Source organism: Sceloporus undulatus, chromosome 2 (genome assembly GCF_019175285.1).
Source record: "Sceloporus undulatus isolate JIND9_A2432 ecotype Alabama chromosome 2, SceUnd_v1.1, whole genome shotgun sequence".
NCBI lineage: Eukaryota > Metazoa > Chordata > Lepidosauria > Squamata > Phrynosomatidae > Sceloporus > Sceloporus undulatus.
This window is the reverse complement of record NC_056523.1, coordinates 86,656,926-86,670,248: the sequence shown is the minus strand read 5'-3', so window position 1 is coordinate 86,670,248 and position 13,323 is coordinate 86,656,926. Positions and strand designations below refer to the sequence as shown.

The window sequence follows — 13,323 nt, the reverse complement described above, 5'->3', positions numbered from 1 at the left end:
GTGGGACCCCGCTGGTCACTTCTCTCCAGGATGAAAAGGAGCCATTGCTGAGCACCCTTTGGGTTCGGCCGGTCAACCAGTTACAAATCCATGTAACAGTTACCTTGTCTAGTCCACATTTTACAAGCTTGTTTGCAAGAATGTCATGGGAAACCTTGTCAAAGGCCTTACTGAAATCAAGATATACTATATCCACAGCATTCCCTTAATCTACCAAGCTGGTAATTTTATCAATGAAAGAGATCAGATTTGTCTGGCATGACTTGTTTCTCTGAAACCCATGTTGACTTTTTGTGATTATGGCATTGCCTTCTATATCTTCACAGACTCTCTGTTCCCTGAATCTTCCCATGATCTGAATGAAGAGTAGTACCATATGAATCTACTTGTTTTAATCACACTTTAGAAGTCTCCATTCCTAGAAACTCAGGTTTTCACAGTTAGAGGTACACCAAAAAACTATATCTGAGAAAACACTGAATATCAGGAAGAAAAGTCAGATTTGCTTCCTATTCCCTGGTGTCTAAGCATCTCAAATACACACACCTGTGGGAGGGCGGCTATGTTCCTGCTTTCCAGCTACCCATTTATGAACACAAAAGTCATCAGCTCCAGTGTAGATGGCATCTGCTTCCACAGGTGACCACTGCACACAAAGCAGTCGGCCCCGGTGTCCCCTGTAATTATGCAAAGGCTCTTCCTTTAAGGCATCCCAAACCTGTTAAAAGAAAAAAAGTAGACATTCTTTAGAGTCTTCTCACCAAAATTCACTCTCTAGGTTCTAAAGGGATTCTTGAGCAGTGATCTGAGTTTTAGCACAGGGTTAAACAACCTGATGTCCCCCAGATGTTTCAACCCCCACATCTCTGGTTATTGGCCTTGGACCTATGAGAGTTTTAGCTGAAAACATATGGAGGGCAACTGGTTTCCTATCCACAATTTATAACATATTAGAAAAAATGAAGGTAGCCAGCTGAGAGGACAGCAAATGTAACTGTACCTTAGACCTCACACTGAAGGAAGAGGATTTTATACAACTAGGTCCTAAAAATCCCACCCTCCCCACTCCACCCACACACAAAGAACATCTTGTGAACCCCCAAATTAAGAAGTGGACATAAATTCTGAGGAACAGCTGTTTTTATTTATCTTCAGGAAGACCAGCATGAATGGTACTTTGGGGTAATATACTATCTCAATAACAAAATAGTCCCTGTTGAGAGGAATCACACACCCCACCCTGTGAAGGACCATTTTTGTATCAGCCACGTTACAGATAACCAGAACATCTTACTTGAATGCCTCAGTGGTTTTCTCATTTGCTGCCCTACTGCAAAAACAACAGGGGACTTGTGATGCCAAAGAACATTAGGTCTTCAGTTAGGAGACCTGATACTACTTCCAACCAGGTGAAAATATTGTCTCCCACCACATTTCATAGAATCATAGAGTTGGAAAAGACCTCAAGGGCTATCAAGTTCTACCTTCTGCCAGGCAGGAATACATAATCAAAGTACCCTTGACAGATGGCCATCCAGCCTCTGTTTAAACACCTTCAAAGGAGACTCCAGCATACTCTGAGGCAGTGTATTCCATTGTCCAACAGCTCTTACTCTTAGGAAGTTCTTCTTGATGTTTGGTAGAATCTCTTTTCCTGTAGTTTGAATCCACTGCTCCGGGTCCTATTCTCTGGAGCTTCAGAAAACACACTTGCTCCATCTTCAGCATGACATTCTTTCAAATATTTAAACAGGGCTATCACATCACCTCTTAACCTTCTCTTCTCCAAGCTAAACATACTCAGCTCCATATTTCATGCACTGTGAAAATAAGATTCATCTAGAGTTGACACAACATTTTCCATAGTCCATATTTTCCTAGATTCCATATGCTAGATGCTGGAAGAATGGGCATTCGCCTCTGAACAATACTAGCTGCTTTGTTGGAGTTGTGTTCCTTCGAGTCATTTCTGACTTATAGCAACCCTAAGGTGACCTTATCAGGGTTCTTCTCAGTAGAATTTCTTCAGAGAGGGTTTGCCTTGGTCTTCCTTTGAGGCAGAGAGTGTGTGACTTGCCCAAGGCCACCCAATAGGCTTCCATGGCTGAGTTGGGATTTGGGCTATTCCAACACTCAGATCACCACACCATGCTGTATCTGTCTCAAGCAGCTCACAGTTAACATGTCCTGCCAGGAAGGCAGTTTAGCAATGACTGAAGCATCTTTTTTGTTTCCTTAATGTCAAACCTCCAGAGCCTTGTGAGTATACAATTTTTTCCCAATTTTATTACTGCTCTCAAATGGCAGCACCCTGCAACTGGATACCAGTTTCTTGAAAGGTTCATGTTGTCTACAATACACTTCTGTTGCAAGCAATACTCTAATGTATACTTTCAGCATAATGATGTCAAGGGGCACAGTTTGACTTCCATTGCATGCCCTCAACAGACATCATAGCTCTTTGTTTCATGGATTATGTTGCAAAGACCACTTTCTGTGGGCAGTTCAAACACTTCAAGCACTGTTTCTTTGTTTACATTCTTCTTTAGCAATGGGTGTCTCTTGATGATCTATGATGAACTGTTTGTTATGCACGCCCAAGTTCTTTCCATCCCTGTTTCTCATTACACAAGTATCTCTGCTTAGCCCTTCCTGAAAAGACTCAACTAAGCATTCACTTGTTGTCTTCCCATCTTTGAGCAAGGGAGGAACTGATTTCCACCTGAGGACTCACATCAGCTTTTCTGAATCTTAGTCCGGCCAGAGAGAGGAGAAGGAGAGGCGGCTGCTGGCAGCCACTTTGAGACCGTGTGCTCTGAGACGTGTTGCTTGTTGTGCAGGGTGGTGGAGCTTCGTGAGTCACATCTGTGAGTCACAACGGGGGCGGACGCAGCTAGCCGATAGCTTTATTATTACCAACTTCCAGAGCCTTCCAGAAGCAGTTCGGCAGAGAGAAGAGAAGGAGCGGGGAGCTGCTGGCAGCCATTTTGGAGACCGTGTGCTGAGACCGTGGCTTGTGCTGAAGGGGTGGAGCTTCTGTGAGTCACATCTGTGCTTCACAAGGGGCGGGCGGAGCTAGAGACTCGCTTTATATACCAAAATTCAGGCCATCCAGAGCAGTCCTGCCAGAGAGAGGAGAAGAGGAGAAGGAGAGGAGCTGCTTGGCGTCCATTTTTGAGGACCGTGTGCTCGAGACCGTGTGTTTGTGCTTGTTGCTGATAGGGGTGGAGCTTCTGTGAGTCACATCTGTGACGTCACAAGGGGGCGGAGGCTAAAAACGGCAGACTAGCTTTCTATTACCAACTTTCAGAGCCCCGCCGCGCCTAACGGACGACGAATTTTTTAATTTTCTTTAAACTCTGCTCAAGTGGCATCAGGTTGGATCAAGCTTATTGAAAAGAAAGGAACCTTTCCCGTTACGTGTACGATAGCAGCCAGTACATTCCTTTACAAAGTATTCCCCACTAGATGGACTGTTATATTCATTACTAAAGACTTTGCAGTCAGGACGCGAGGGATCTGCTGCAGTCACCTGCAAACTCTTGGGGATGTTTTCTACTTCTTGCCTACAGACGTCGAGAACTTCACATTGCACCAAGTGCAAGTTGGTCACACTCTTGCGGAGAACGTGCAGCAGCTGGAGGCCCGAGTAGAGTAGCTACACTCAGCTATTATTAGGGAAAACACAGAGGCTTTTCGGACACCCCAATAGAACTAACCATCTTGGATGAGTTACCATGAGAGGAAGCTGCTAGGGTGGAAAGAGGGTCACTTGCCCAAACAGAGAAGAGAGACAGCTGTAGGAATGTCACAAAGAGAGTAAGCCAAGAAGGAAAATTGTTCGGGGATGCTTGCAGCTAGCGGAATCGATTCGAAGCTCTTTCCCATCTCAAGGAGGATGAGAAGAGCAGCTGTGGGAACCGACTCTAGGGACGGAGCATGCCAGCCTGAGAGTTCCACCGATGGCGGGAACAGTTGTGCTAAGCTCGGAGGAGGCGTTGTGGGCGTTTAGTGGGGGGACTCCTTGTCAGGTGCACAGACGCAGTGATTTGTAGGCCTTCCACGCGTCTCGAGAGGTATGTGTTTTCTTCAAGGTGCAAAAGATCTGGGAGTGTACTAGAGAGGGCTGACAATACTGGTCAAGCTACTGAAAAAATACCCCCTCTTCTGGTTCCATTGTGGGAACTAATGATCCTGCAGAACCCCCCCAAACCAGCCTTCAGAACACAAAAAGGGATTACGAGGGCGCTTGGTAGGAAAGCTGACAGGGATCTGGATGTAAGTTTGTTCATCTCGTCTCTTTCTGCCAGTTGAAGGGCATGTGTACAGGAGGGAGAGGGAGGAAACTAGCGCTCGGGAGTGAAACATTGCTTCGCAGATCGGTGCCGCCGAGAAGGGATTTGGATTGGAGGGACTTCTGCAACGGACGGGTTGCATCTCACGGGGGGGGGGGGGCCAGTTGGAAGAAGTTTTTGCCACCACCAGTCTCAAGAACTTGATCAGAGAGCTTTAACACCTTTTTTGAGTCCAAGGGCGAAAGGGAGACAATATTAAGGTAAGCGAACGGCGATGGCGAAACGAAAATAGTCAAACTCATAGAGGAAAAACACGCAACACGTTGCAAGGATCCCAACAGTGGGAGGCAAAAAAACTTGCACAGGCAGCAGTATAAAATGGAACCAAAGGTATGCGATGCTCTACACTAATGCACAGAGGCATGGGAACATAAGCAAGATGAACTCGAACTCCTAGTACAACAAAGCAAATATGAATTATAATAGGCATCAACTGAAACCTGGTGAGATGAGTCTCATGATTGGAATGTGGAAATTAAAGGGGTTAACCTTATTACGAGGAAATAGGCCACTCAGGAAAGGAGGAGGAATAGAAACAAACAAACAAGGTGTTTACGGTGGGAGGTCTTACTACATACCCCCAAGTAGATGGGAAATTGGATGATATCTTTCTAGAACAGACTGTACCACCACAGTCAGAAAAAGAGAGATGTCGTAGGTGCTGGGCGATCAACTATCCTAATCTTTGCTGGAAAGTCACTCAGCCAAAATCCTCAAGGCCTAACAAAATTCCTCACTTTCCGGAAGACATTCATGCGTCCAAAAGGGGAAGAGGCAAAACCAGGGTGTCCGCTATTTCGATCTGATCCTAACCAACAAGGATACTTGGTTAATGGGGTTGCCACGTTAGTGGGATCTTAGGTGGAAGTGACCCGTTCTCCTTGCGTTTGTTACTTACAGTGGACCGGGAGAAAGAAGCCAGGCATAGTTCAGACACGCATCCTCGACTTTAGCTGAGAGCGATTTCAGTAATTAGATGAAGTATTGAGGGCGATTCCATGGTCAAAATACTAAAGCTAACGGAGTTACGGACGGGATGGCGTTTCTCAAAAGGATGATTACTGAAAGGCACCATTTCACACAGTTCCAGTGAGAACGAAAAACGAAACAACAAAAAAAGGGAGGGTGTCTCAAGAAACCAGGAATGGAGATGCCTAAGGAACTTTCAACCTAGCTAAGTTTGAAATGGAACATGTATAATGAAATGGAACATAAGGGGGAAAATTACAAACAAGGAATATTCAAAGAAATAGCAGGCATTGTGTAGGGGTAAAAAGTCAGAAAGCTAAAGCGCAGAATGAACTCCGGTTGCAGAGAGGTTCAAGAACAATAAAAAGGGCTTTTTTGGATCTGTCTGCAGCAAAAAGGCAAGAAAGAACGAAGAGGCAACGGTAGGGGCCACTGCGTGGAGAAGATGGCAAAATGCTACCAGGAGACAGAGAAAAGGCCGGCAGAATTACTGAACACCTTCTTGCCTCGTCTTCTCAGAAAAGGAAAAGGGTGCTCAACCGAGGAAATGGACAGAGGGACAGAAATAGGGGAATTTCAGCACAGAATATTAAGTAAAAGATGATAGTAGAGGAACCACCTTATTAATCTAAATGAATTTAAGATCTCCGGGACAGATGACCTCCATCCCAAAGGTTATAAAAGAACTCGGCAAATGTAATATCGGGAGCCATGGCAATCATCTTGTGAAAACTCCTGCAAAACAATGAGAATTCCCAGCAGGACTGGCGGCGGGCCAAACGTGTCCCCATCTTTCCAAAAGGGGGAAAAAAAGAGGATACCAACAATTATCATCCAGTTAGTCTGACGTCCGTATAGTAAGATTCGGAGCAGGATCATTAAACAGAGAGTCTGTGAACATCTCGAAGGCAATGCCATCATCACAAAAAGTCCCATGGGTTTCAGAGAAACAATCCGCCAGACAAACCTCATCTCTTTCTTGATTAAAATTACCCGCCTTGGTAGATGACGGGAATTGCTGTGGATATAGTATATATTGATTTCACTAATGCCTTTGACAAGGTTTCCATGACATTCTTGCAAACAAGCTTGTAAAAATGTGGGCTAGCAAAAGGAACTGATTAAAACTGATCGTAATTGTTGACGGCGAACCCCAAAGGGTGCTCAACAATGGCTCCTGAGTTTCAATCCATGGCGAAGCAAGTGACCAGTGGGTGTCCCCATAGTGGCTTCTGTCCTGGGGCCCAGGTGCTATTCAAAACATCTTATCAATGACCCTGGATGACAGATATTGGGAGCATACTTATCAAATCTTGCAGATGACACCAAAATGTAGGATGGGAATAGCTACATACCCCACCCTCAGAGGACAGCGTATCAAGATTCAAAATGACCTGAATGAATCGACTAGAAAGCTCGGGGGCCAAAAGCTAACAACAAATGAATATGCAAACACGGAGAAATGTAAAGGTATTGTTCACTTAGGTGCGAGAAAAATTAAAATGGCACAGATATCAGGATGGTGGGTGGACCCACTGGCTGACATGTAAACCTACTGTGTGAAAGGGAATCTAGAGAGTCCAAGTAGACTACAAGTTTGAACATGAAGCGTGTGAACCGATGTGATGCGGGCAGCCTAAAAAAGGCCAATGCTATTTTAGAGTCTGCATCCATAGAACGAAGTATAGTGTTTTTTTTCCTAGAGATCAAGCAGAAGTATAGTGCCATCTGTATATTCGGCTCTGGTCAGGCCCCACCTAGAAATATTGTTTGGTCCAGTTCTGGGCACCACAATTCAGAAAGGACATTGAGAAACTGGAGCGTTCGGCAGCGTGTCCAACAGGAGGGCGACAAACAAATGGTGAAGGGTCTGAAGAACCAATACACTCGATGGCAGGAACCGACTTAGGGAGAGCCTGGGGGATGTTATAGCCCTGGAGAGAACAAGACGGTTTAGTTCAGAAGGGCGAGTATGATAGCAGCCATGTTGTCGTAATAAATATTTGAAACGTGATGTCATGTTGAAGAGGGCAGCACAGCTTGTTTTCCTGCTGCTCCAGAAAACAGAAACCCCGGAACAATGGATGCAAGCTTACAGGAAAAGAGATTCCACATCCAACCTGAACAATTAGGAGGACTCCTCGGACAGTAAGAGTGGCTGCTTTTCGACAGTGGAAGGCCACTCCCTGTGGAGGGTGATTTAGCAGTCTCCTTCCTTGGAGTCTTTAAACAGAGGCTGGATGGCCATCTGTCAGGGATGCGTTGATTTGGATTTCCTGCATGGCAGGGGGTTGGACTGGATGGCCCTAGTGGTCTCTTCCAACTCTACAATTCTATGATTCTATGATTCTATTTCAACCACATTTCTTGTCCCATACATGTTATATTATGTAGGATCAAAATGTACCCCATGGCAAAATGCAATAATTTGTTGGAACAAAAAATCCTGTCCAGAGCCAATGGCTGAAACTCAAGGACATTACTCAAAATGCTTAAGGCAGTGGTTCCCAACCTGTGGGTTGGGACCCCTTTGAGGGTCGAACGACCCTTTCATGGGGTCACCTAAGACCATTGGAAAACACATGTATTTGCATGTAGCAATGAAAATAATTGTATGGTTGGGGGTCACTACAACATGAGAAACTGTATTAAAGGGTCCTGGCATTAGGAAGGTTGAGAACCACTGGCTTAAGGTGACACTGCCAATAAACACCATCTTATAGGTTTAGTTCTGTGCATGAATTTTGTCAGCAAATGCATCTCTGGGGTACTAAAATGTTCCTTTGGCTAAGAAAAGAGATGCCTTGATCCCTTATCTATTTGATGAATACCAATAGTGAGAGGAAAACATGAAGACAAATTACAAGCATTTCACATTTGTACCTGGGCAGTGCCGTCATAGCAAACCGATACCAGTCTTCCATCATGATGAGGACTCCAAGACAAGCTAGTGATCTTAGCTGTATGACCCACCAGAGTGCGGAAAGGCTCAGTTATTGTCACGGGTATCTCTGGAGAGCTCTCTAAAGTCAGATTATATTATGTTAGAAGCAGGCAGACAAAACCATACTAAATTCATGTCACTACAGAAAATGCAACAAATTTTCAAAAAAGGGTTCCATTAACATGGGTGCAATGCAGATACAGAGAAACAGTACACCATACACAAATTTGTGTAGACAGAACCCTTCTGTCACAACAGTTATGACTACATTCCTCATTTGCACACCCTGTCTTGCTAAGCACTTTTAAAAGAATATCCAGACAACTGCTTGACACAACCAGTTCTCACAAGACTGCTACCTGAATATGCTTCTGTCTCAAATTTACATATTTTTAAAAAAATGATATGATCATCCTTCTTGACACTTTCATAACAATACATCTTTGCAGTTGTACAAACATATCACAAATGAAGTTGTGGTGGAAAAGCCCCCTCCTGTAGCATTTCAAGTTACAGAGAAAACATAATGTCTCAGTAGGAGAAAAGCAGTTTGAAGTACACCAATTGGAAAGGTTTAAAAGATTGAACAATAGTCACCTATGACACTCTTGATATTATGCACATAAATAATAGCATTATTTGAGCCAGAAGCTATCATGTAACTCAGTTCTGGCTGTGTTCCATGGTCATGATGCCAGCGAATAGCATTGATGAGTTTGTGGTGCTGATGGATTGTGCACAACAGTTTCAAGTCAGGAGCCCGAAATATTTCAATTGATCTGAAATGTTAAGAAGTGTGGGTTAATGAATCCACGTGTACATCACATGACAAATAAAATGTTTGGCATCTATCCTCCCTAAACAATACACATTACTACTAAAGATACGAAACATTAGCTTAATATGTTAATACAACCATCACTGTTTCCGAAAATTAATACACTAAGTGTGAATTAGCTATGGTCAAAACATCTGTTAATTTTTGGCAGGCACAATTAGCATAAAGTAAGTGAAGTTAGTGATTATAAAGCCCTACAAAATTTTCTTGCAGAGCATTCTGCTATAGAAGCATTACAGAATGATACTGCCTAGTCTAAAGGAAAATAAACAGCTATCAAGTCACACCCATCATCTTAGCTTAAAATCCTGCTACCAGTAGTGCCACTTATAATCCCTATGGCAGAAACATGAGAACAGTCCCTTCCATCCAACCATAATACATTCTCACAGTGGATGCTAGACCTGAATGAAGCATATACTCTATAAGTGTTTGTCTTAAAGGGAGACAGTGGCCTGGTTTGGATGCCATGCTATATCAGAACAGGCTACGTGTGGCCTCCCAAGCATGTCTGACCATTTTAAAAAAATTATTTTTATTAATTTTCTTACACACACATCTTAAAAAAAAACCTTCATATATTCATATATTTACATACACCAACAAACATCTACATCCATATCACTCAAACATTCTTACTCCCACCTAGTACCACTTGTCTATAAATTTAATTAAACATGTCTTATTTCATATTTGGTATCTACTTTCATTTTCAAAGCTGTAAGTAAAAACTACACCCCAATTCCATGTTTTTCTTTGCATTTTTTTTCCTTGTCATTTTTGGCCATCCATAGAGCACTTGTAAGTCCCAGAGCCAGAAAAATGTATCCCAGATCCACCCCAGCTGCCCATCACCACAATGAATCATAATATGAGGAGACTCATCTGCAGTAGGCCTCAAGCTTGTGCGGTCACTACTATACACATAAGGAGGTCTAAACACTTTCATATCTTGTTTAGATGAAGTGCAGCTTGTTCTAACAGATGAACTGACAAAACTTTAAACTTAATTATAGGTTCTTTGAAACAGGAAACCCTCAAGCACTGGCTTCTTTATGTTTTGCAAACACTGCTAGAAGCTTCAAAATGTTCCTATACTACAAAAGATTCAGCCTGACATACATAGACAAGCTGTTTCAAAAAGTCTTATAGTAACTGAGAAAGCATTTTATTCTCCTTACTCCAAATTTTCAAATATTTAATAGGGAGATTCCTAGTCTTCCTACAGACAAGTTTCTTATTCATTTTCCTTTGTTACCTACTAAAACAATTCTATAGCACCTTCTACCTCTACACACTCCTTGTTACCTACTAAAACTATCTGCTGCTGTTATAGGACCATGAAACATTATTTCTCTTTTCAGAATGGTAATATAACTGAAGAGCATGCATGCATGCATAAATAAATAAATAAAAAGAAACCAGGAAGAAAGTTTTAAGAAGCCACATACTATTCTCATTACGTTGATCCTAAACCACTGTATACTGTAAATGTCAAGTTAGAACCAAGTTAAATTTTAGCACATACCCATCTTCATTACCAACAGCCAAAATACTGCCGTCTGGTTTCCAGCTGATCTCTGTATGTGCTGGTAATTTGTGCTGAAAGCAAGCAGACAAACACTATCAAAGTAATAGTTCTCGCCTCCAGGACTGCAACCACTCACAGTTCAAAGCACTGTGTTGCTATTTTTTCCTTAATGGATTTTCTTCAGGAAGAAAAAACACAGGAAGGTTGCAAATTGGAAAGTCATATTGTTCTTCAGCTCCATAATTCAACACATTGTTTTCTTAAATTTCTGGATTCCAGGACACTACTTACTATGTCCCACTTTTTTTAAAAATAAACTATTCCATATGAATATGAAGAGACATGTTGGATCAGATCAGAGTACTACCTAGTCTAGCATTCTTCTTTCCACAGTAGTCCACAAATTGTTTGTGGAAAGCTTGCCAGCTAACTCACCCTTAAATCATTTTGCCCAGCATCCTGCTCTTCTTTCCCTCATTGTATGCTCCTAATCCTAACCTTAACCTTAAACATTGTGAAGCTTAGTTTTTTGTGGGTTTTTCAGACTATGTGGCCATGTTCTAGAAGAGTTTATTCCTGACGTTTCGCCAGCATAGCCCGAAAACCTACAAAATACTATGGATGCTGGCCATGAAAGCCTTTGACATCACACTGTGAAGCTTCTTTAGAAGCCCCATCCTTTTCTCAGTTTCTGCTTCAAAGGCTGCTTCAATAGTGCAGTTTGACACCACTTTAACTGCCATGGCTCAATACTACGGAATTCTGGCATTTGTAGTTTTGTGAGAAGCCTAGCCATCTCTGTCAGAGGGCTCTAGTGCCAAAACAAACTGCATATCCCAGGTTTCCATAACACTGAGCCATGCCCATTAAAGTGGTGACAAACTGCATTATTTCTGCAGTGCAGATGCAGGCTTAGGCGGGGTACAGACCGCCGCTTTGCGGCGGTCTGCCGCCGCCGCCGCCGGTAGGTCCGCGGGGGAGCTGGAGCCTTCAGATGGCGCGGCTCCCACGCGGACCGAAAAAGCTCCAAAATGGAGCTTCTTTTTGAGTCGCGTTTGTGACGTAGCGAGGCACCACGCACTGCTACGTCATAAAGGCTGTGACACGTACGGACGCTCAGCGTCCGATACGTAAAGATGGCGGCGCCCGTATGAACAGGGCGCCGCCATCTTGTACGTATTCAATACGTACTAGGGTTAGGGGAGTGCGGAAGCACCGCCCCTTCCTAACCCTAGTACGTATTGTATACGTACTATTTGGCGGTCTGTAACCCGCCTTAGTGACCTTTTTGAGCAGCCCTCTCTCGGCTCCATATCTTTCAGCTTCCCAACCTTCTAGACTCTCTTTATAGCCTTGGTTGAAAATTTTAATCCCAATCAAACCAATAGCTTTTCATTTCCTTAGAAAGTCCACTGCAAATAGTCCAGTGCCCTGTGCGGCTAAACATTCTGTACCATCATACCAGTTCAATCTATCAGTGTCAAAGAGGCTTCAGTACCACAACTGCAATGATATATGGATTGAGAAATACATATAAGTTTTATCCATAGCCTACACAATCATACTCACTTTGAATGAATTGGTTTCTCGGATGAGTTTGTTGATGTCATGAGCTTCTCCACTAAGTTTCCAAGGGTTGTGCTGGAAGACAATTCCTTCTCCTGCACAGCTATACAAGGTTACAGAAGGCCTGTCACCATCTCCTCCTGAAAAATAATAAAGCATGCTAGCAGTTATTTTTAAAAAAGGGTGCACCTCTGACACAATTGGCAGCAAAAAATGTTAACAATAAGCTTTACAAGGTATTTAAGTTAGATGTGAAAATTGATTTTTATTAGAAAGAAATATGGCATTAGAGGCTTAAGGCAACTTTGCAAAACACAGCTAAAGATAAAAATCTCATGATGTAACAGTTGGGGAGCTTTGTGGCCAACTGGAAACTCCCCAATGCTCATGATTAAACAACAGAGTGGTTTCAAAACTTATTGTGTTGTAAGAAGCAGGCAGTCCATAACAAGAACAAAAAAGGCTCCTTATTCTTCCTGTGTTGTATGTTTAAACATTCTGCATGTCCAGAAAAGTTAAGCAGCCTTGATGTACAACAAAACAAAGAACTTTTAATGAGTTTAGCATTTTTATGTGTAGTTTCAGTCAGAGTTTGCAAGATTTGAGCTGGACTGTTGCTATTTGTGTGACTTGGAAGTCTCTCATTCACAGAGTTGCAGAAGATGAAATCAACTTGATGGCTACTAACAACAAAAACTATAACTAATGGTGAAGAATGCTGCCAGTTGCAGTTGACTCTGAAGGGCTGCTAGTTTATTTGAATACATGCTGGTTTAAAGCATTTATGTTTTATTTTATTATTTTCTATTTTTATTGCATTTTACTATAATTATTGCTTACTAAATTATGTGAGCCATAATGTTATGTTGAAGGTGAGTTGCTTGTTTGACGAATGAACAAAAATACATAGTTATGTGATGTACATACCTTAGAGGCACAACTTGCTTATCTTTGGACTTGGCCCAGTCTATAAGCTCCCTGCAAGTCTACCTACCTCTGGCATAAGCTATTTATCCCTACACGAGTAAACCCACTAGATGGGAAGAAAGAGGGAAAAGGAAGGGGGCCTGAAAAAAAGAGGCAAGCAGCAAAAAGAGCTCTGTCTAACACCAGGAAGTAG

General features: G+C 42.7%; 1 protein-coding gene across 1 annotated transcript; it reads right to left on the bottom strand.

Annotated features, from left to right (window-relative positions):
* Positions 1-532: 532 nt before the first annotated feature.
* On the bottom strand, positions 533-12,362 carry LOC121920370 (gem-associated protein 5-like). The gene is made up of 5 exons (XM_042447500.1): positions 12,207-12,362; positions 10,635-10,708; positions 8,866-9,047; positions 8,208-8,347; positions 533-718 (listed from the first exon to the last, which is right to left on the bottom strand). The coding sequence occupies exons 1-5, from the start codon at positions 12,360-12,362 to the stop codon at positions 533-535; spliced, it is 738 nt and encodes a 245-aa protein (XP_042303434.1).
* Positions 12,363-13,323: the final 961 nt, after the last annotated feature.

Coding starts and splice junctions, on each gene's coding strand:
- LOC121920370 (XM_042447500.1), bottom strand. CDS start 12,362: ATGCTTTATTATTTTTCAGGAGGAGATGGTGACAGGCCTTCTGTAACC. Junction 9,048..10,634: donor GCTGTTGGTAATGAAGATGG/GTATGTGCTAAA, acceptor TTAACATTTCAG/ATCAATTGAAATATTTCGGG. Junction 8,348..8,865: donor TAATATCAAGAGTGTCATAG/GTGACTATTGTT, acceptor ATCTGACTTTAG/AGAGCTCTCCAGAGATACCC.